Genomic DNA, 23,292 nt, shown 5'->3' with positions numbered 1-23,292 from the left:
GTTCAATTATTAACGCTTACAGAGAGTAGAGAGTGAGGTGAAGAGAAAGAGTGAATCGGAAATGGAAACGGCACCAAGCGAAATCAGCAGCTCGAAGATGTTCGGCGGTTACAACAAGAGGTACAAGCACTTCAGTCCAACACTTGGATGCTCCATGACCTTCCACGTGTACTTCCCTCCTTCTTCTTCTTCTTCCTCCGCCAAATTCCCTGTAAGTCTTACTATTCTTCTTTCGATTTCACTTCGGAATTGGAATAGCGATTGCGATTGCGATTGCATGATTTATTGATCGTTATGGTTTCGAGAAGGTTCTGTACTGGTTGTCGGGGCTGACATGCACTGACGAGAACTTCATCGCTAAATCGGGCGCTCAGCGTGCTGCTTCCGCTCACGGCCTCGCTCTCGTTGCTCCAGATACTTCTCCTAGTAATGCTTCTTTTCGATCAACTCTCAAATGCACTTCTGTGTGTCTTCTTCGATCAATATTGTTGACTTACATTCACTGCATTTGCGGAATCCATCCTTGCGTTTATGTATTTATTTTTTGTATATGTGATCTTAAAAATTGTAGTAGATGGTTTGAGTAAGATTGCTAAGAAAAAGAAAAAAGAAAGTTGAATCTGAAAACTGTTTGTTATTTATTATTATTATTATTTTTGTAACATCAGCTGAGTATTGTCTTTGAAGTTCTTTTTGAAAACTTATTTAAATGCAGCACTAGCTTAGGGTTCTTTTCTGCGCATTTTTATTTCCGGTATATGATGATGATATGATTGTTTCTTGTGGAGATGAGAGCTGTGTTCTGTGTTCCGAGTTATTTAAGTTGTTGTTGTTGTTGATGATGATCATGATGATGATGCAGGAGGCTTAAATGTAGAAGGAGAAGCAGATAGCTGGGACTTTGGTGTAGGTATGTTCATATGTTTCCCCTAGAGACTCTTTATTTTCGGTTATTCAGCATAAGCTTCAAGCCGAGTCTATTTAAAAAAGTTGCAGCTGTGCCTGCCTTTAAGATTCTTCTTGGTATGAGGTTATTAAATTTCATAAAAACTATTATTTCTATCTTTTTTTAATGCCCTTGGAGGAGTACAATACCGGTGATTGTTCAGATTTACTGATTTACACGTTATATTTATTGTATTGGGCAATGTATATTCTTCTTCTTATGTTTTTTAAGGAAAAATTGAAGGATAACTCATTTTTATTGTACGACTGTAGTGTTATGTGGAAAATTTCTGATATAGTCTATAGATAGGAACTACCTTTAGTTGTGCAGCACCTACATTTCTTTATAGCAGTTCTCCTAGTTTGGTTTGCATTCCATACTAGGTGCTGGGTTTTATCTCAATGCTACACAAGAGAAGTGGAAGAATTGGCGGATGTATGACTATGTTGTCAAAGAATTGCCGAAGCTTCTGAGTGATCATTTTCCGCAGCTTGAAACATCAAATGCTTCTATATCTGGTCACTCTATGGGTGGACATGGTGCTTTAACAATCTACCTGAAGAATCTGGATAAATATAAGGTATTGCATCTATATGACAATAAACTTGTAATTATAATGTAGTAGTAGGAGATACTTCTAACTTTCTCAGAAATCTCCATGATAATTGTGGATCATCTTACTGTTGAAAGTTTTGATGTGCTCTAGATTCTTCTTCTTCTTCTTTTCTGGCCTGTCATTGTATTCAGTTGTAATTTAATTGCTAATTTAGAGGCTGGGCGTTATTCTCTTATGTATTGCACAATCAAGTTCTTATCATATTTCTTCTTCTTCTTTTCTGGCCTGTCATTGTATTCAGTTGTAATTTAATTGCTAATTTAGAGGCTGGGCGTTATTCTCTTATGTATTGCACAATCAAGTTCTTATCATATTTCACAATTGAAGTAATCATTGTCATGTCGAATAAGTGCCAAGGAGCTTAAAACACCATAGTAGTGTAAAATATTATCACTCTATCGGTTGTGTGAGAATATGAATTTCCTCCAAGGCTACTGGACATGAACTTCCGTACCTTTTCATTAGGGTATTTATTTTGTTGGATTTATTTGTACATACATAATTTTATGTTGCCTAGCTATTATTGTATTGTAAATTTGTAACTAGTGTATCATTTTCAAAGTCAATGCACTTTATGGTGCAATGCCATACTGTTCAATTTGGAGGCTTGCTAATTATGCTTAGTGTAGGAGTTCATGTATAGTCGTATCAAATTGGTTCATATAGAGAGAGACAAGGATTCTACATTTGATAATACTAGTTAAAAACGTTTAAATGTGTATATTTGCTGGGTTTTGGTACTTTTAAGTTTGTAGATCCCCGTAGTTCATCCATTTGGGCAAAGACAAGATTTATCTTGTCATTTCTAGCATCACATCAATTACTATGATTCTTAATTCCTTCTCTTCTGTGTTTATTTCTTTCATGCTTGTTCCAGTCAGTCTCTGCTTTTGCACCAATTGTAAATCCTATAAATTGCCCTTGGGGGCAGAAGGCATTCACAAATTATCTCGGAGACAATAAATCTGATTGGGAGGTATGTTAAGAGTGGAAATTGACTTTTGTTTAATTGACATATTGGTCTTGATTTTTCATTAGAATAACGCTGAGTGGAAAACTGCAGGAGTATGATGCCACCTGTCTGATAAAGAAATTTAATGCTGTACCCGGCCACATTTTGATTGATCAGGTAAAGAGACTTCCTTCCGGAATGAAGCGTTGCCAAGGGGCAGGGTTTTTTCCTTGCATAAATTATCTGCATTATTTTGTTGAATTCATTTTGGTTTTTTCTCACTTCTAGTTGCTGCACTTTCCAGGGGGAAGATGACAAATTTTTGAAGGATCAACTGCTACCTGGCAAGTTTGAGGAGGCATGCAAGAATGCTAATGTTCAACTCAAGTTGCGGCTTCAAGCTGGCTATGATCACTCATATTTTTTCATTTCGACCTTCATAGATGATCACATCCAGCATCATGCCAAAGCTCTTAGTGCACTGTAATGATCAAGAACTATTTCTGCTGTACTGGATTTACTTTATTTGCTTGTGATCCCTTTTATTAAAATGTGGATCGAGATTCATTTCTCTCGAGTTCAAAACTAGTTCTACGGTCGTCAATGTAATATATAGTCTTCGGCTTTGTTGTTCTACTGTTATCAAGATTTGATAGTATTGAGGATCTTCTATCCCACTATCCCGTAGAGTTGCAACTTGCAAGAATAATAATCCAATGTGAAATTTATAAGCGGTGTTATTCAAAGCTGTAGTCAGTGTTACATTTGCATCTTTCTTGCAAAAAATTCTAGCGAATTTGACGTCTTTCCTTCCATCAAATACCAAAGCAAGCTGACTATATTACATGAAATGAACTACCGTATATATTCATTATAATTGAAGTAAATATTGGCCGTGGCTCAAAAATTTGGTTAATATTACAATCTGTACAAAGCCCTGTGAGTGATAAAATAGGGGCATATCTATTACCAACAAATATTTAACACTAGCGTATACAAACCTAGGTTATAAAACTTCCTCAACTTGGTTGCAACTGCTTGCAGTCGCATAAGAGCCAGTGTCCCCTGAATATATCAATCCACGAGGGCAATAGAATAGTAACTCCCAGCTTTTGGTCAAGACCACATATTTAGGGGTCTAGGCTCGTTTCTGCTCTAGGAACGATGGATGTGAAATCCTGTGGAGGTGGATATTGGGTCTGCTCTGTGACGGCAGTGGCCGTGCCAATAGAAGCCTCTTCGAACCTCTCATTAACACTCTTCTTTAACCTTTTTGGTCTCTTGGGCTTCTGGCCAACTGGATCAGTGTTCAGGTCATCCAATTCGTCGTCCATGGCTGTAATACCGACATCACTTATCTTCTGAGAACTCTTCAGCCTTGAAGTCTGCTTATCCGAGGCAGCTTTTCTCTGCACATGGGCATTATTGTTAACTTAATTCAAACTAGAAAAGTTGCCATGTTGTTTAGTTTTATTAAATGATTTCCCTCAATTTTGTGGGGAAAGGACAGAAATTCTCTTCAACGTGAAGTAAATACGAGTACAACCTAATTGAAATTTCACAAGATCTTTCTCCTCTTCACATTCTGGAAGCAACAGTGCAGATATACTTAATCGATGGAATTATCCACAGAACAGAGTATCGCAGAGGACATTTGAATATCCTTGTCTGGAGAAACAGTTAATTAAAATGTATGCAGATGTGCATTCAACCACATTCAGATACATTGTGCAACAGATTGTTCCATTGCCAAAAACACACACTTGAAACATACACTAAACATTTATGCAGCTTTTAATGATGCAACCAGTTGAAACGAGATTCATGCACTTGCAGAAGTATCACGATACCTTTTTATTAGCAGACTTTGAACCCTCTGTGTCCACAGTAAGATCATTATCCACAGTACCCTGGGGTACAGCGTTGGTTAAATCTTGAAGAGATGCATCACCTTCTTCATTTAAGAAAATGCCCCTTGCAGGTTGTTTTTTCTTTTGCTTATCCTTTGCCTGGCAGGAAAAGAAAAAGGTTTATATGCTTTCGGGAACTAGTTTTTTTCCTTATTGTTCAACACAGTTACCTAGAGGATATTCAGTATTCAAAATATCATAAATACATGAATTTCGTTTAGCAGATTCACAACCAACCTGGAGGGGAATTTCCTTTAATTTCTGCTCCAACTGGGGATCATCTAGAAGCAAAGAAACAACATCCTCAGGAGCTAAAAGATCACCACCAACAGAACCCCCAGTCATTACAAGGTTTTGTACAGTACTTTTCTGGCTTGCTCTATGAAGAATTTTTTCTTCAACTGTCTCTTTGCATATAAGTCGGTAAACAGTAACCTACAAATTTTAAAAGTACATCTGAAGTTATTTTTGTACAAAATAATTTAAATACTGAGAAAAGAAGGGGCAATCTTTTGTCTGTCAAAGCAAGAAATGTGCAGGATTTAGGCGCTAACACTTAAATTCCAAAAGTTTAAGCTGTTACATGAGGGAATATTAATAACATTATATCTTGAACGTGCCCCCTAATTCAAGAATACTTTTGGTTGCAGCACGGATATTGCAAAAGCCCATCTTTATCCCATGCGGCGATAAAAAAATTAGCTATTAAAACAGAGGTGAACGCTAATGTTGAATTCAGGATCACTTGATCATAGACAACTTTGATATCATATCTAAACCATTCCTCCCAAAAAAATTAATCTGATAGATAAAAGCATATTGGCTTGTCTCCTCTAAAACAGAGCCTGCTAGGCTTGCAACATTTGCAATACATACTCCATACTACCACATGCTTATATTTAGTTTTTATTTGGATGGATGAAGACAAGTAGGATTAAACATGAGCACTGCTCAGAGGGGGAAAAAGCAGGGAGGAGGAACTACAGTTCTTGATATGCAAGGAAGAATCAGAGAGATATATAAAGGATAGGTGATGGAACTAACATCTCTTGTCTGACCCAAACGATGAGCTCTGTCCATTGCCTGTAGATCTAATGTTGGATTCCAATCACTCTCGTAAAATATGACTGTGTCAGCAGCTGTCAAGTTGATGCCAAGTCCACCAGCTCTTGTACTCAACAAGAACACAAAAATATCAGGCCTACAAAAAAAATCAATTACAAATATCAATGAGATCTCATTAATGAAATATACCTAACATTCAGAAGTCAAACCGAATAGAGATATAAGGCGACAACCATGGTCTTACCTATTCTGGAAGTCTCTGACCATGTCTCTACGATCTTGTATAGTAGATGATCCATCAAGTCTGAAATACCTATATTTTCTGTAGTTCATATAGTCCTGCAAGACGGATATCCGTCAACATTAAAGAAAGAGTCAATACTAAGTTCAATTCCAGAAGCCAGGACAGGTATAACAATTACATGTTCACATTGCTTTGTAAATACATCCTCAATATGGTAGGAAAATTTCATCTTTCAAACATACCACAATAACCCAGTCCCTAGTGAAATGAAAAATCACATCATTATTCCCTCCCTCCCCCCACCCCTCCCTTTTTTTCCCAGAGAGAGAGAGAGAGAGAGAGAGCATCTTCCAATGCACTTTCCAAGATGGCATCATGTAAGCATTACATTGGAGGCAATCACAATTAAAGGGATATCACAACATCCACATTTATCCATGTATTCATATCTTCAAAGATGTTATAAAAATAAATCAACCCAATATCAACAGGTTTAAAATTGTAAAATGTTCTATATACCTCCAAAATATTCAGCATCTTAGTCATCTGGGCAAACAAAAGAACACGATGATTTTCAGCTCTTAAGCGTCTCAATAATATATCAAGCGTTTGAAGCTTCCCAGAGTCCTATATGAAAATAATAAAATTAGAATTTCTTTCCCATATGAACTTAAGGGTAATGGAGGCTACTTAATGAAAGGGAGGGAGGGGGAGGATAAAAATAACACTTACAGTCAACAACTTTGCTGGGTCAAAATTCCACATAGGTGGAGAAGACCCAAAAATACTGTGTGTTAACTGTAGAGCAGGCTGAGAAACAGGTAGTTCAGAATCTATTTCTTCAATTAAATGATGACAATCTGGCATTCTCGGCCCGTTACATTCAGATGTACGTGCAAATCCCACAAACAACCTCTTAATCCAAGGATTGTGGAATTCTTCAATCATTTTATAGTAAAAGTTTCTATCAGAGCAGTGAACACCAACCTATGAAGACAAAAAGCAATGATTTGGTGAAAATATATTGGATGAAAAATAACTTATGACTAAACAATAAACAAACACAACATACTGGGGGAGCTCTACTCCGTGGGATATATGTGTATGCCGAGTGAAGCAGCCTTGCATTTGACAAAAGTCTATCCTGATCTGAGACTACCAAGGCCTCAAAAGGAGCATGGCTGGGCCCAGTTGGAAATCTTCTTTGAAGAAACTGAGTTTCAGATTTTGATGGCACCAATAACATTCGAGTAACAGCTCTCACTTTCCCTTTCTCAAGATTACTACATTCTGGATCATCATCATCTATGGTCTCAACAAGAAAATCTACAACTTCATCGATGAATTTTTTATCCGATCTCATCATAGAAAATAACAATCGCTCCATAAAAGAACCATTAGCCAAAAATGCCACCTCTTGTGGAGACAAATCCATCATATGGGTAAAACCAAAGCCTCCACTGCTAACACACATACCTTCCGGGAAAACAGATCGATAAACATTTTCTGGTCTAAAAATATTAAAATGTTTCAGAAAAGATTCTCTGCAGACACCATGACCAACAGCTGAACCAAGAGTCTCAGAACTCTGCATAATTTCTCGATACACAAGTTTTGGTATCTGAAAAATAACAAAAGCCAAGTAAATAAATAAAGCAAAAAAGAAACTGAGAAGGCATCATTAACATACTGATGTAGAGATACCTAATACCAAGTTTCCATATTGAATTACTTATTTAATCAAGGACTCGGGGATAGTACTCTTATTGCATATTTTAGTGTGGGCTTGTACATCCTAGTAATACTACAACAATGACCTAGTCAGTAGTATTAATAAAATATACAGGAAAAATTGGTATTTGAACATTATGTACGATATCAATTTAAGATAATATTTTCTAGTGTGTCCTTTATCTCTTCTCTTTCTTTTTATCCTTTGCTACCTAAACCCTATAATTTCAACAAACCTCATCACTCTGAATAAAGTGCAATATAAAATTTTACTTTTGGTTCTAACTTAGGAGAACTTAGAACAAAATGACAGATTATCTAATATCATTGAATGATGCGAAACAGTACATCAGTCATGTGGAAGGAATAGTACCTCGTATGAAATGGGATTGTGACCCCCAGAATAGTATACATCCTCCAACTCCCCAAATGGAGGAGGTAGAAGAGAATTTGGAATCTCTCCAAAATGAAGGTATGTGCTTCCCTCACTCCTTTCAAATAATTCTGGATGGTTGCAAACCTACCATATTAAAGGACCAAAATTTATTATGGCCAATCTTGGTGGATGGAAGGAACATCACACAATTGAAACATAATATATTATAGTTCAAAATTAACAAAATAATACAAACTTTAAGATACTTGAATTGAAAACAAAGAGAAGAAAGCTTGACTTGTTTGGATTGTCTACCTTCCTTAGTTGAATAACAATGTTCATTAAATTCAAAATTCTCTTCTCATTGAGCTGTCCACGATTACTATCAAACAGTTCTGCGAGAGATATCTTGTTTTTAATTGCTTGATAGAAAGCCTGTTGTCGAGAACTCAACTTGCAGTGAACTGTAACTTCAGTTTTAGTGGTCAGCTCAGAGATTACATCTTTTTTAACACGGCGCAGCATGAACGGCTTTAGGATTGAATGCTGTTAGAAGAAGAATAAATAAAATATAAGTAAAAAAGGATTTAGAAGATAAAACTCCAAGTTGAAAAAAAAATGCTAATTAGAATGGCAACATTTTGTTTCATTGTTTCTTTGTCATTTTGGGGTGATTAAACGGGGTTCATTTTTTCATTTTGCAGAGTGAACCCAAGCTAATTAAACCCCGTGACTTTTTATAGTTCAATACTGTCCCTAATCTTCACCCTTACATAATTTGAAGCAATAATAAAAATAAGCATCACAATATATACATCCTATTTACTTTAATGGTCATATCTCTTTTAGAACCACAACTAATAAGCTTATGCATACATCGTGAATACAACAAAAGCGAGAAGATGATGAATGCTACAAACAGCTCCTCCAAATGTAAAACCAAAGCATACCGTCCTCATTTCAACACACTAGCTATTGATATGATCATAAAATTTTATGATTAAGTAAACCCACATCACATATGCTATTTATATCATCACAGATATGCCTTGATATTCTATGATTTGTTGAAGATATTATATGATATCTTCTTTATTTCTAACAATATTGTATACATTCAAGCCATCACCTTACAAGGTTACTACAAATATCAAATAGGAAAAACAAAACTCACCAATCTATTCAGTTGGTGCTCATTCAAAGTACCCCCATGTTCAGCATGGTTCTCAATTCTGGCACGGGATAGCCGGATAGGTCATACAAGAAAGTTAGACTAGTTATATTGGCAAAAATGGAAAAGGAATTTATTAAGGAATGCATACCCTTTTGAAAACCACTCATTAAACTGCTCATGGCTGTCAAATAATGTTGGCATAATGAAATGCAAAAGAGACCACAACTCTGCCATATTATTCTGAATAGGTGTACCAGTCAGCAGTAAGCGATTCCGACAATTAAAACTTAGGAGCGTCTTCCATCTTATACTGTCAGATGTATAATGTTTTCAAACAGTAGTGATCAAAGACAGATGTTAGTGCAAATGGAAATATTTCATTAGTACACAATAAACAATTATAAAACATTACAATTGGATCCTAAAAAGGGCACTGTATAAAATAATTAACCAAGTTTCAAAAGGGGAAAAATGGCAGTAATGATGAAAAGTTAAAATATGTAGTTCACCTATGCACCCAGTGTTGGATTATAACATACCTGGCAGAACTTTTAATTGCCTGGGCTTCATCTAAAACCATGTACTGCCATTTTACACGACGAAAAAACTTCTCATCAGTAACTAATAACTGATAGCTTGTGATGAGGACATGAAATTTGGCTTCCCTGAAAAGAGAAGGGATGGTAACCACAGTAATTAGAGGGTTGAATATTTTCCACTTTTCCAGCACCCAAAAAAAAAACAAATCCAACAAAAGAGGCAACACAATAGTTTTATATCTGCTGAGGCTAACAAAAGATAAGTTCATTTTCTTAAACAAGTAGCCCATATATTTAGATATTACTGCCATCTACCCTTCTTAGGGCCTTCCTTTTGCTTTCTTCTTGTGAGGAAACATTATCCTCTCCCCTCGTACTCTTTCCGTTCTCATTAATAATTTTCTTTTCTCAATAAAAGAAAAGCATATGAAATTGACATTACCTGCGATAAAGATCCTTTGGGTTAATACTTTTCCTAAGCACTGACCGCTCTGCAACCCCACCCCAATAAGGAAGTCTTTTCAGTTCAGGGCAAAAGCGCTCAAGTTCCTCATTCCAATTGTTTAATACAGATGCAGGTGCAACAACCAGGAAAGGTCCCCATATGTTTTTCTCCTGCATAGGAGAAACAAGTCAAAAAAAAGCTACAAAATATAAAAAATTAGCTTGTAGTTACAACAGGATGAATAGCTACCTCAGCTAGATGGGCTAAAAAAGCCATAGCCTGAATGGTCTTTCCAAGACCCATCTCATCCGCAAGAATACCATTTAAACCCTGAAAGACAACAAAATTACCAATGTAAAAAAAAAACTTGCAAACAAAAAAGAAAAGAAGACACTTTATTTACAAATGCTCACCAACCTGCTCATAACAATTAACTAGCCATTGAAGACCTTTTAGCTGATACTCTTTGAGAACACCTTTAAACAATTCTGGTGTCCGAACTGTGGAGGCCACTGGCATGGTTGAGCTGCAATATTACAATACATAAAACTCTATTAGAAAAAAAAAAAAAAAAAAAGAATGCAGTGCATTTATGTGTGGTACACAAGAGTTACATGAATTCACGAGAGAGAGAGAGAGAGAGAGAGAGAGAGAGAGAAGACGGGAGACTTACGGGGTTTGTAAATCAATATTACTTGCTCCAGCAACTTCTGGTTGGAGTAAATCAGCTTCATCAGCCTGGCGCAGCCTCAAGCACTCAGTGTCAAAAGCACTTGTCAATCTTCTCTGTTTGGAAACAGCTTCTTGAGCAGCCTTCAGAGCTTCCTTCTTCAACTCAGCCTCTTCATGATCTTCCTCCTCATTACGCCCAAAAGTTGAAGAGTCAATTAGATCTTGGTCATTTGTACTTTCATCACCCATGGGTAAAGCTTCTGATATCAAGCTTGACTTGTTCTGCATAAAGTGACTGTACAGCTCAGTTTGCTGTATAAGAAAATTCAGCCTTTGCTGCTGCCGCTTTGCTTCACGAAGCTCCTGTTCACGCCTCAAAGCTTCAGCGGCTTCTTTCTCCTCTCGTCTCCGTACTTCTGCCTGCAAGGAGTGAAATTTTAAAATCAGTAATTACACCACATTCGAGTCAAATGTACAACTTAGATTTACATTTGCAAGACCATATGCACATTCAATTCCAAGAGCATGTAGATTATCTGATCTGCATGTCTACCAAAACACCACCCCTTTCCAACCATAACCAAAATACTAGTGTGACATCTATTAAACAAATCTCAATTCTTCTCAATTGAATCTCAAAAACTAACGATCCAAAATGCCACCTAGATTAATTGATTACAAATACATGTACAAAAAAGTGCAATACCATTTCAACAATCCAGTTGATACAGGAGAATATAAAACAGCAGATATGTGCACAATAAGCAAGCTAAGAAAAACTTCTACCAAATATCAACTACCATCATGCATGAAACTTGTTTTCAGTTTTCAAGAATAAAGATGGAGCCTAAGAGGTAGCCATTTGGTAACTGTCATATTATTCTAAACTTCACCATAATCACATATGAAGATTGCTTCTTGAAATATAGCATCATTCAGAGTTCAATAACCAGCATAATAGCATCAACAAAATTTGGCAAGGAATTAAAAAATTACCATCTCCTTATCTATTCGCTTCCAGAATAGCAACATGTCTCTAGCAAGTTTTCGGGTGCGTATACCAGCAGTCCGCGTCCATTTAATTGATCTACTCACTTTCAGCCTAACCTGAAAATGAGAGGTGGGAAGTTTCAGATTAGATGGATAAACTAGATTAGACAACACAAAGCAATGCAGAATCTAACTGACACAAAAATCTATTAAGGGGAGGAACAGGGCATGCCTCTCTCTGACAGTTCTCAGCAAACCTCTTGGCATCAACAAGCTGCTTTCGATGCAAAGCAGTGAAGTTCCTCTGATGCTTGGGTATATCTCTTCTAACAATGTTCACCCAAATCTTACCAATTCTTTCCATTTCCTCCTTCTCTATCAAAGCAGGGTCTTTCTTTACCTTTTGCTTCTTGGGTAGGCTTCGTTCAATGATCTGAAGCAGTTAAAAAAGACAAGCTAAATGAAAAACATGTATAGAGAGAGAGAGCAACGAAAAAAAAAACTCCTTGGTATCATTTGGTAGATACCTCATAAGTGTCCCCTTTCTCCAAAACCTTCACATAGTAAATCTGCAATACACCACCCTCGGACAGAATAGATCGCTTGATATTTCCAGCAGCCCCCTCGGGAATGGAGGAGTTCAAGTCTGATACTTTCAGACTGAACTTATGAGGTGAATTAGAAGCTGACATGACCTTCAATCGTGCCTGAAGTGATTCATAGTGGGGTATGGTTTCCCCCATGCCTATCCGGTTTCTGTTCCCAAATCTTTTATCAGCAGCCATCATTTCAGCCAAGGATCCCAAATCCAAGGTACCCTTTAAGTAGAAATCCTGAACATGGATCTCTGAGAAGGTAGGAAGGTTGAGCAATGCAGCTAACTTATCATATCTTGGAGGAATCTTGTAAGTGATACCATCCCCAATATCCAAAAAAGCAGGTTCATATATTGTCCTGAAGAAGTTTACAGAAGGTATGGTGGTTTGTATCATGAGTTAGATCAAAATATCAATACTCCAACATTATGAAAGCAATAAAGTAAAGAAGGCAAAACCTATTGGGGCAATATTGCTTCAAGAGATCGGAATCACGGTAATTTCCCATTTTCTGAGAATTGGAACCATTCATCCACTCAGATGTAGTCTCTGCAGCATGTAGTCCTCTCCTGAGTTCATTCCCTGACTTGTGAGCTTTTGAACCCACGCTACTTTTGAGAAGAGGAGCAGCAACCTGATTTTGAGCAGGACTAGATGAGTTATCATTAAACCTCCTCTTGTATTTCTGAATATGCTCTCCAAGCATCGACCTATATCGCTCTTCCGTCACGTGTGTCCTGTAATAACTGCTCCTTTCCTCATTGTCCCCGTTCTGAGACCACTTCCTCTTCTTCGCCGAACTCACCTCCTTACCACGCATATTCCCATTACTGTAATTTGCAACAGCCCTACCTACTAACAGAAGCACCCCGATGACACAAATTACACTTTAATCCAACGCTCTTAAACCAACAAATCAGTACCAAAAACAGTAATATCAAAATATAACCATAATTCACAATCATATAAATCCAACTAAATAAAGACCCCCTCAAGCTGAAAATAAGCACATATAATAAACAACGAAGTTAAAAGAGGGAATAAAAGGAAATTGAATAACGCTTACCTTGGCTATCTCTGCTCTCATCCTGACTACTATTTTCGTAATAATCGAAATCATCATCTTGTTCTGGAAGTTGAAAGTTCATCAAAGACTACAAAACAATGCAATCAGAAATAGAAAAACAATAAAAAAATTAACAAACAACCATAACAAGGCCTTGAATTTTTTTTTCTCTTTCTACCTAAAAACGTAATTAACAATTCAACCTAAATCACCCGGGGAGAAAAAGCCGGGTAGAATTTCCAGTTTGATAAATCCCATCCCAGACATCAAAGGTCCGAAGAAACACACTGCTTTTGAAGAACAAGCGGAATCAAACGAAAAACGAAGAAAGAAAAAGCTCGGGAGAGCGAAATGCAACGAACCTCGAGATTGAAGAGAGTAGAGTAGTTGAGCGAGTCCTTCGACTTTGTTCTGTGATCCATGTGCTGTGAAGCAACTATGAAGTCTGAAGTGAGAAAACCCTAACTCTCCGACGAAGCATGAAGAAAGAGGAAGAGAAAGAGAAGAAGAAGAACCCTAAGGAGGGGTGCGTAGGATAAGGTGGGGGAGCGAGGAGAAAGAGAAAGGATGGTAGACGGAGGGCGGTGTAGGGAAGCATTGGTGTCGGCTAACGTGCGCTAGGTAGGTGACACTTATGTTAGCGTGCGCTGCAGGGAATAACTCGTTAGTTTTGTTGATAGTCATCAGAAGGTATTTGCAGTGTAGGCGCGGGAAGAGATAGAAAGAGAATCACAAGTTAGTTACAAAAGAGATAATAAGATTAATTAAATTATGATATTTTATAATTTAGTTGAACTATCAAAATTATATTTATTATTATTATTTCAAAAAGTTGTATTTAATTATTTTTAAGTAAAGCAGAATAGCAATAATAGGAACAAATGGTGGAAACTCAGGTACATTTAACTTTATGTGAAGTTGATAACTGAGAATTTTTAAATAATTTAACAAATTTGACTAAATTATCATCAAACGATTCTCATAAATTAATTTCACATAAAATTAATTGTATCTAAGTTTTCACTGATTAATATATTTGATAAAGTAAAGGTGTGAATTATTATTATTTTAATTTAAAAGTGGTTAAACACTTATTTTCTTATTTTATCAACTATCTCATTTGAAGCCAATGAACTATATCTTAAATGACATTAGTCTTCTCATTTTTACCCATAAATTTCGGGTTCGAAACTCACTCCTAATTTTAGAAAAAAAAAAATATCTCATTTGAAAGAAATTTAATTCAAAATAAAATTAGATTAGTCATTTTTTTTATAAAACTCAAATTTGAGTAGTTTACTCAAAATCACAATCTCCGAATAATGGCATTAATAAAATTAAATAAATATAATATTATGATACTATGACATAAATATAATATTATACTTTATAAAGTCTCAAATAATCGTTAAAAGAGTTATAGATTCTACCCAAAAAAAAAAGGAAAAAGATTTTTGTGAATGATTGGATTATTTCAAAAAAATGAAGAACAATACTTTTCCCTCATAAATTTTTCTCTTCCTTGTAGAAGATGCAAATGGGTTTTCATTAATTTGATTAGAAAGTAGTAAAACACTAGTACGTGATTTGTGGCTCAGAAAATTAAAGAATGCTAATTAAGTAATTATAATAACAAATAAAACAGTGATGCTATATAACCAAAAGTAATTTTGATAACTAAATTTAACTAAGTTGACCCAATAATTTATTGTCACAATAAAAATCGACCCAATAGTTTATTGTCACAATAAAAATCAATGGAAGAAAATTGAGAAAATGCAAAAAAAAAATACTTTAATTAAATCTCATTACAAAAATAACTTATTCACAAGTCTTTTTTTTTTCTTCTTTTTATATGACTTCTCCGTCTCTTCAGTTATTTTTCATTATGCCAATAAGCTATTGGATAAACTTAGTTAAAATTAATGATCAAAATGACTTACACGGTTAATTTATGATGTCTATATATAGTATGATTGATTGTAAAATGATTTTCAAACGTTATATTCCTTACTCTGCAAAAATGGTGAACATCAATAACAATTGTATCATCCATACAATTCAAAATCGTTGATCTAGGGTTATAAAGGTGTAAATCTCACGCACTTCTTTAACAAAACTTTAGATTCAACTTAACGGTTTTGTGTGCCATCTAGTTGGTTTGGATTTCTTGTTAGTTAAGACTTTTGATTTGTTGGGCAAATCTATTTGGCATTTGATGGGAGTTCTTGCATTTTTGGACGGTAGAAGTTGCTCCCCGTCTATATGTCCAAAAATGAAAGCAGATTATTAAAATTCAATAAGTCAATAATACTATGAAAACAATCTTATCTTATATACAAAACAACCACACAAAAACAAAAGAGAGCGGTATGATTAGACATATGAATACACATTATATATGCCTTTCCCTTTATTTTTTGATGTTTTGTATACTAGTCTATTCTAGAGGCTAATATAGCATTATTATAAAAAATAAAAAATAAATAATAGGTTATCTGCCAATTAGTATCCAGCAAGGTAATGTGGCTTGGTATAGAGTTTCAACTTTGCCAAGGAGTAGAAACATGTATTGGGTAAAATAATTTTTTGAATTTCTTTTTCGAGGTCAGTCAACTTCCTATTAACAATTTAACATCTTCAAACCTGACCAAACACTAGTACAAAAGTAATCTGTCTATTACACTCCACACATGAAGCGAGCACAGCAGCAATGCTTAACTTCTCTTCACTTTCTTGAACCTTTAGCTGTAGGCCTGTAGCTCGGAGGGTATATAATTGCTATGTCTCAAGCTTGCAAAAATATCTACTATCTTATTTCATTTAATGGCCTGAGTAAGACCCAAAAAATATCATACTGTAATGGCCTAGAACACACCACACAAGACCAAAAAGAAATCAGTAACGGCCAGGATAACTTTCAACTGGACCAAACATAGGAGTAACAGTTACCTGCAAAGGTGGTTCTAAGCCACTATGATGCAGCTTAGGTCCATCAAAAATGAAGCGGAACGTCGCTATCAATAGTATCATCAATGGAACGCCAATGCCTCTGTTGTGCGTCTTCTTACCACCGAGAATACGAGTGCCCGTATGTCCTCCAATGATCCCGTCCATTTCGTCTGTAATAAGATCTGTCAGAGGGAGACCTATAACCATCAGCGGCTCTTCCATACCCATTAGAATCCGTTGATCTCCTGCATGTGCCGCCTCTGTTACTCTGCTTAGAAAGTGTCCTCAGCTCCTCTTCCAGATCATACTCCGAACGCTATAATCAATGAAAACAAGAGCTTATCAGTGTTTAATATTAATAACAAACATAAGAAGCTTAATGAACAATTATTGAACTAAACTAAGTCTAAAGCAGTGAACGATTTTCCGAGAAAAATAATTTATTCTTGTAACAGATAATCCTAAACATCCTATATGCTAAACAAAGGAAGAAGTTTTTTTTGAAGATTTTAAGAATTGAAAATATCTCCTTCTCAAGCTGACGTTAACGATGCAAGCAAATGCATTAACTAGACAAAAAGGTCATGCGTGTAACCTTCTGAGAGTCTGAAAGCACAGTATATGCCTCTCCAATCATTTTAAAAAGCCTATCGGCATCCTTGTGCACCTCCTGTAAAATCTCCTTCCACGCCTGGCCTTCATCTCCAATTTCACTTCTTGCCAGAAACTGGCCAGCCTGGATCACAAACCAAAAACATTCATATATTGAACTTTCCTACATAATTTTAAAAACTAAATGAAAGGTTAAAAAAAGAAGTAATTGAAGAGGAAATAATAATGCAGAAACAAAGAGTGATACCTTGTCTGGATGATGTTTGAGAGCGGCCTTGTGGTATGCCTTCTTGATGTCATTTGCTGTATCAGCTGGTTTGGTTCCTCTGGTTTTGACATTGTAAAGAACATAATTTAGATTTGACGGTTCTAAATAATCAATTATTATCAATAGATGAAAAATCAGCCAAGTTCCCATGAGTTATTGTTTATAAGCTATTTATTAGATTAAAATTAGGGAAAAGTATACTTTATATCCTCAATGTTTGAAGATAGTTTCAATTTTACTCTTAATGAAATAAAATATACTTAAGGGTGAAATTGAAACCATCCTTAAACGTTGAAGGTATAGAGTATACTTTTCCTTAAAATTACTAGCTTTTGATTCTAATATTTTTCTAAACTTTTGCCAAACATCATACATTATTTTAAAACAGCTTTTTTCCCATAATAAAACTAAGTTGTTTTTGAATATTGCTAAACATGCTCTATGTCTAATCATACTACCATCAACTGAGATTCTCAAGTATGTGCACTTTACAGATGGATGACACAAATAGGGGGTAATGGGTCTGTGACACATTTGTGTAACTTTTGCCACCAAAATTGCTATTGAATAAAGAACTTACAGAATGAGGTAAAAGTCTAAAGGTAATCCCCTTTTGGCTTGATCTTCCACTGAACTCAGGCGTTGATGAGCTTGCCTTAATTCTTTCACGGCAGGTGATCCACTTGGTGAATCAGACTGGTTAGCCTTTTGATTAGATTGAGATTCAAGAACAGATATTAGTTTCCTCAGGTCACAAGCTGCGTGCTCATAATCTCGTACCATCTCATGCAAGGTGGCCCTTCTTGAAATTGCCTACAAAAGGAGCAATCAGTACAGCCCTCCCCTTCTTTTTCACAATTAGAGGCCAGCAAGAAGCTATCATACTCCACAAAACTAATCCAGAGCGAAAATTCAAAATTCCAAATACATGTATTCACGAGTTCTCGTAATAGCAGGTATTCAGAAAAGCATACCTTCACATAATTTGTATCAAGGGCTATAGCCATGCTGCAGTCTGCAATGGCATCAGCAATTTGGCCCAATGCCTGATAAGCAGCAGCACGGTTGCCAAAACATATAGCCACAAAAGGCCGTGATTTGATATTGCTAGATATGGCAGAAGTGTAATGCTCCACAGCTTCTGTATACTTTCCCAATTTAAAGTTTTCATTTCCAGCTCTCTGTTGTTAAAATTAATATAGGTCAACACACATACACCAAGAATAACTTTAGTGTTTCAAAGAAATAATAGAAAACTATAAACATAAAATGGTTCAAATGAAGAGTAAGATGCTAACAACCTACTTATTCTCACAGAGTCACATATGAACCTCAGTGAATCCAATCTTAAGTCATATCATAGGTTCAAAAGGAACTTTAAAGAGCCTTTTCCACTTTTCCAGTTGTTCAAATACTTTTCCATCACAAAATTACATAATGATACTTTATTAGGATGTTTTTTCTCATGCAGGCCTTGTTGTAAATTAATGAAATACAACAACAAAGTCTTATCCCACTAGGTGGTTGTAAATTAATGAATAATTGAATAAATGGAATATTTTATTAGCACATGTCATTGACTTTCTAAAATACATAGAAAGGACATAAAATAGTTTGCAGTGTACATGCATGACACAAGACCAGACACAAGGACTACCAAGACATAATAGCATTACCATTCAAGCACTAATTAGAAAAGATGATTATATGAATGCCTTGAAATTACCTTCTGATCTAGAAGTTCTCTTATAGTAGCAGCTAATGACAGTAACTCTCTGATTTCATGAATGACACATCTGCATGGTTGAGGCATAAAACATATCTAGCATTTGAAAAAAGATAAAACATCTAGATTTAAATGGAAAAAGAACACTAGCATTGTTTGAAAATAAATGAATTACTTGTCATTGACAGACCCAACTTGCTGCAATTTCTCAAGAATATTAAGTGATGTCTCAAGCCGTCCCAAGTGAAAGTAACACTTGGATATCAGAGATGACCTCCACAATTTTACAGATGCGTAACTATCAGATGTGGAAATATTTAAATTGTCTGTGCTGCTATTTGCCATGTCAAAATTCTTTTCTGCAAGACACTGACTCTGTTCACAAAGCTGAATTGCTTCACCATATCTTTGCAGCTGCAAGATGTCACCATAAATAAACAGCCCTTATTATAAGCAATAATATATAATATATAAAGCAAATTAATGGAACAACAACGAGGAAGAAAAAGAATCCATAAAGATGAGTTTAAGTGTTGAAAAAAAAAAAAGAATTAGAATAGAACATACCAAAAATAAAGCCTCTGCCTTCAGTGAAAGCAATCTTTCTGAATATGAACTTATTGACAATGCCTTTGTAAGTAGTTCTAAAGCAGTCTCAGCTGCATCAGAAGTCCTTTCCTTCAAATGTTTGGCAGCATTGTTTGAACACTCAACCACTTTCTGCAAAAACCAAATGACACTTGTCAGACATCTTACCGAACCATTTACACCAACAAATTTACCTCAAAAAGAAACAATCAATAACATGCAAATTTAAATATTTCATACAATGCCTCAAGATAAAATGACAAAACTTTGCCACTCTTGTAAAAGAAATCATTGAAATACCTGAGCCTTTTGTAAACCTTCAGCTGCTTCTACTACAACTCTCCGATCTAAACAAATAGCATTACCTGAGTCCATACACTTACTAAAACACTGCATAGCATTTTCTATTTCTCCCAACAAAAGGTGACAGCTGGAGAAGAAAATTACATTCTATTAGTTGAGGTGGGAAACACTAAAGCACAATATTTTGTAATCGAAAATAATGTCACTACAAACAAAATCCTTACTTAGCAGTTCTCATCTGTACTTTCAAAAAGGTTGGGTCCAGAGCAGAAGCCATCTTGCAATCCCCTAGAGCTTCCCTAATCCTTCCAAGACTCATGCGTGTTGCTGCCCGGTTGCTATAACAAAGTAAAAGCGGTTTGATCTGGCATCCTGATTCACTTGTTGGAACAGAATTTATCCCCAGTGTGTAGAATTCCTCAGCTTTAGAAAGATCTCCATCCTTGTAGGATTTGTTCCCCCTAGATAAAAATCATGATTGCACGCTATAAATAAAGAATGCCAATTTCACAACATCTAGCAAAAATAAGCATAATCAAATATCAAAAGACAAATTTTTATGATCAGCACCTGAGCCTCCACTTTTCACAGGCTTCATGGATTGTAACTGACGATGCAAAATCCCCTTCCTTGAACAGATGATTGACTTGAGATCTATCCATCCCATCAAAATGTGATGGCATGTTGGAAGTGGTTAGTGGTGAAAATTGCACAGAAGATCCAAACTTTCCATTTGGTTTAGGAGAGATGACAAATGAATTGCAGCCGATTTTGCTCCTAAATTTTTTCTTCTGTTTACGCTTTAATGGTGAAGAAGTACCCGCTACAGTAGATGATGCAGAAAATGCAAAATCTTTCTCCTTCGAATCACCCAGATCATGAACAGAGCAAAATAGATCATCTTTTTGCCTTTCATTGATTGAGCTATAGTCAACCCCAGAATCAAATGCATTACTACTAAATTGCTGGGTTTTCAAAGTAGGCCAGACTACTTCAGGACCAGAAGAATGAAAATCACCTACAGGAAAACTTCCGAAATGTGATGAGAACTGCTCATTATCAGAACCACCACATCTTTGATCAGTTCTATTTATATCTGTTCCTCTCCCAACACCAGCCAAGTTTTCATCTTTCACATCTTGATCCTCTGCTGCCATTTCCTGATAGGGAGAAAAATCCATAGGTGAGTGGCAACCAGAGGAATCAGGGGTTTCCAATGAACTATTTTCCTTGTACGAAGGATCCAGCCTTGTTTGTTTCTTATTCAACGAATGTGGCTTCAATTTTCTCCTCATATGTTTTGATCCCTTTTCTTTAGATGATCTGACCTTTTGTGTGGATTCTAATTTTTTATCCAACTTTGGAAATAAGTTGTCTTTAAAAGCAGAAGGATCCCACATTGGAGGTTTAAATCCCATAAAAGACTCCTTCAATGCCTCTGGAATACTTGTAAAATAATTATCGCACTTATCATGATTGCCACTCAAGGGATGGCCTGCAGAAGTATAATTATTTGAAATGGAGTCAAGACCAACTGATGAGGAGGAAAATGATGAAGTAGCTCCATTCACTTCTGAATCTTTGGGTGGCTTAGGGGTGCAAGGTACTCTTGTAAAACCACAGGCAATGCCACAACCAGTTCTATCTTGAACATCATTTGGTTTACATGCTTTAAAATATTGCCCACCAATATTCCCAGAAGCAGCACTAGAACAAGACTTGTGACCATTAGCATTAGTTCCTGAACCAGTACTAAAATAGTCATAAACATTCTCACGTCCTCCAAACACAAAGCCAGTGCTATCATTTACATGTGAATTTGTAGAATCTCTAGTGACGTCAGCCTCCTTAGAGTGGTCGATGTTCAGTTTCTCCATCTCATCCGTTAATTTATATGCAGGAGTGGCACCATAAGCCGTAGAAATATTATTACTACTTCCATATCCATGCTTCTTATTATCATTAACATTACTATTACCATCTGTTGCAGCCTTGGTATAATTAAAATTACCCATTCCAGGATCAAAATTTCTTGTCCCATCAAGATTTCCCTGGTTTTCCACCTTAAAACTCGATGCTTCACCGTTGCAGCTACCAAAAACAAAACGAAAACTATCCTGCTTTGCACACTCAGCTCCATCCCTACCTTCTCTATCCCCAGCATCACCAAACACTGAGTTTTCAACAGATTCGCCAGATTTCTCATTTTGTGCATTGGAATTATCGACAAAACCATTCTGATCAGCACAAAAAACAAACCCCTTAGCATTAACCGACCAATCCCTCAGCTCAGAATTCAATCCCCTCTTTCTTTCATCACCAAAACCCACCCCTGCAGCACTTTCACCGGTTTTCCTACCCAAATTCGATTCCCTATCACTCCGCGTAGCACTAAACACAAATTCTACAGGATCACTCTTCCCAACCTCCGTTTCCCTGTCAGCTGCACCCTCCCTTCCATGAACAGAACCTACAGAACTTTCTCTACCCTGCTCGGAACCCAAATCCCTAGCAGAACCAGAGCTGACTGAAGTAGCACCAAATACAAAACTATCGCCCCCAAGCTTGCGATAACAGTTCGAAGAACCACCATCACAAGCTCTAACACCACTTTCCAGTCCAACAGAACCTACCGAAAAACCATTCAAGTCGCTAATATTACCGGTTACCTGATCGGAGGGAACGGAATCGAAGCCAGGGGTAGCATCACGTGGCTTCACGTGCTGAGAAGCCGATTGTTTCTTCCTCTGCTTGACGAGTCTTGCCCTTGTCCTCCCACGGGACATGGAAGCTCCTCCGGCGGGGGCAGCAGTTGCGGTGGCGGAGGAAGGGTTTAAGGCTTCGGCGTTGAAATGAGGAAAAGGAGTGTGATGATGGAACGAAGAATGCGAGGTGGAATCGGGAACGGAATCGGTGGTTTGAAAGGCGGAGGAGGTGATCGGAGATCGGAGATGCACCACCGCCGGGGACATTTGAGGCGGTGAAAATGGGGGAGTAGGGTTTTTTGAAATTGCGTTGTGTAATGTTGTGCGTGGTCGAAAACTCGAACGTTCAATTTCCGACACTCCTTAATCCACCAACCAACCGAATAAAATTTTCGGATTAATATAAAGTATGATATTAATTAAGAGTAAGCAACCGTTTCAATCCATAAAATTTCGAATTTTTTTATTTAAATTAAATAAATATGTAAATTAGAAAATACATAAGATGTAAGGTATTTATAAAAATGTGTATTTTATTCATTTCGAATACTGAGAGAATGGTTAAAAATTGAACATATCTCAACATATGAAATTTTGTGCTATGACCTGACAATGCTGTAACATATCCTAAATGAACTTGAAATATGTGTTGTCATGGTTGCGTTTGTTTATAGAGACAGAACACTGAAACATAGACACAAAGATATAAAATTATGTTTGGCAGAAGAGACATGGATAGAAATAATGTGTCCAGAGATACTGAATTAGTATATTTTGTGTTTTTCCTAACAGAAAGGACACAGGAACACTAACAAA

General features: G+C 36.4%; 3 protein-coding genes across 4 annotated transcripts; 1 reads left to right on the top strand and 2 right to left on the bottom strand.

The window, feature by feature from the left end:
• Positions 1 to 3,260, top strand: LOC130935559 (S-formylglutathione hydrolase). Its single transcript, XM_057865356.1, has 7 exons — positions 1 to 211; positions 309 to 426; positions 863 to 910; positions 1,330 to 1,526; positions 2,440 to 2,538; positions 2,626 to 2,691; positions 2,819 to 3,260. The coding sequence occupies exons 1-7, from the start codon at positions 62 to 64 to the stop codon at positions 2,999 to 3,001; spliced, it is 861 nt and encodes a 286-aa protein (XP_057721339.1). The 5' UTR covers positions 1 to 61; the 3' UTR covers positions 3,002 to 3,260.
• Positions 3,261 to 3,360: 100 nt separating this feature from the next.
• On the bottom strand, positions 3,361 to 13,984 carry LOC130935558 (chromatin-remodeling ATPase INO80-like). Of its 2 annotated transcripts, none has more exons than XM_057865353.1 (23): positions 13,685 to 13,984; positions 13,323 to 13,410; positions 12,715 to 13,111; positions 12,188 to 12,614; positions 11,893 to 12,093; positions 11,667 to 11,777; positions 10,672 to 11,090; positions 10,416 to 10,524; positions 10,248 to 10,328; positions 9,996 to 10,168; positions 9,554 to 9,679; positions 9,163 to 9,324; positions 9,015 to 9,072; positions 8,156 to 8,386; positions 7,838 to 7,984; positions 6,806 to 7,354; positions 6,466 to 6,720; positions 6,253 to 6,360; positions 5,734 to 5,828; positions 5,469 to 5,625; positions 4,662 to 4,859; positions 4,365 to 4,523; positions 3,361 to 3,923 (listed from the first exon to the last, which is right to left on the bottom strand). In XM_057865353.1, the coding sequence occupies exons 1-23, from the start codon at positions 13,742 to 13,744 to the stop codon at positions 3,645 to 3,647; spliced, it is 4,590 nt and encodes a 1,529-aa protein (XP_057721336.1). In that variant the 5' UTR covers positions 13,745 to 13,984; the 3' UTR covers positions 3,361 to 3,644. The 2 variants fall into 2 exon arrangements, with proteins under 2 accessions (XP_057721336.1, XP_057721337.1); XM_057865354.1 differs by having other exon boundaries at positions 12,715 to 13,108.
• Positions 13,985 to 15,831: 1,847 nt separating this feature from the next.
• Positions 15,832 to 22,836, bottom strand: LOC130935357 (uncharacterized). Its single transcript, XM_057865062.1, has 12 exons — positions 20,342 to 22,836; positions 19,996 to 20,232; positions 19,769 to 19,898; positions 19,448 to 19,600; positions 19,056 to 19,294; positions 18,881 to 18,950; positions 18,129 to 18,335; positions 17,735 to 17,967; positions 17,134 to 17,212; positions 16,870 to 17,010; positions 16,275 to 16,590; positions 15,832 to 16,189 (listed from the first exon to the last, which is right to left on the bottom strand). The coding sequence occupies exons 1-11, from the start codon at positions 22,741 to 22,743 to the stop codon at positions 16,390 to 16,392; spliced, it is 4,092 nt and encodes a 1,363-aa protein (XP_057721045.1). The 5' UTR covers positions 22,744 to 22,836; the 3' UTR covers positions 15,832 to 16,189; positions 16,275 to 16,389.
• Between the last annotated feature and the right edge of the window lie 456 nt (positions 22,837 to 23,292).

The sequence above is a fragment of the Arachis stenosperma genome, chromosome 6 (genome assembly GCF_014773155.1).
Source record: "Arachis stenosperma cultivar V10309 chromosome 6, arast.V10309.gnm1.PFL2, whole genome shotgun sequence".
Classification (NCBI taxonomy): Eukaryota; Viridiplantae; Streptophyta; class Magnoliopsida; order Fabales; family Fabaceae; genus Arachis; species Arachis stenosperma.
Note: the sequence above shows the minus strand (reverse complement) of the source record. Positions and strands in the feature narration are given on the sequence as shown.

Coding starts and splice junctions, on each gene's coding strand:
- LOC130935558 (XM_057865353.1), bottom strand. CDS start 13,744: ATGGATCACAGAACAAAGTCGAAGGACTCGCTCAACTACTCTACTCTC. Junction 9,325..9,553: donor GCAATTAAAAGTTCTGCCAG/GTATGTTATAAT, acceptor TACATCTGACAG/TATAAGATGGAAGACGCTCC. Junction 5,829..6,252: donor AGATGCTGAATATTTTGGAG/GTATATAGAACA, acceptor TCCGTCTTGCAG/GACTATATGAACTACAGAAA.
- LOC130935559 (XM_057865356.1), top strand. CDS start 62: ATGGAAACGGCACCAAGCGAAATCAGCAGCTCGAAGATGTTCGGCGGT. Junction 427..862: donor TGCTCCAGATACTTCTCCTA/GTAATGCTTCTT, acceptor ATGATGATGCAG/GAGGCTTAAATGTAGAAGGA. Junction 2,539..2,625: donor ACAATAAATCTGATTGGGAG/GTATGTTAAGAG, acceptor GGAAAACTGCAG/GAGTATGATGCCACCTGTCT.
- LOC130935357 (XM_057865062.1), bottom strand. CDS start 22,743: ATGTCCCCGGCGGTGGTGCATCTCCGATCTCCGATCACCTCCTCCGCC. Junction 20,233..20,341: donor TGTGAAAAGTGGAGGCTCAG/GTGCTGATCATA, acceptor ATTTTTATCTAG/GGGGAACAAATCCTACAAGG. Junction 17,213..17,734: donor TTAGACTTTTACCTCATTCT/GTAAGTTCTTTA, acceptor TGTCAAAACCAG/AGGAACCAAACCAGCTGATA.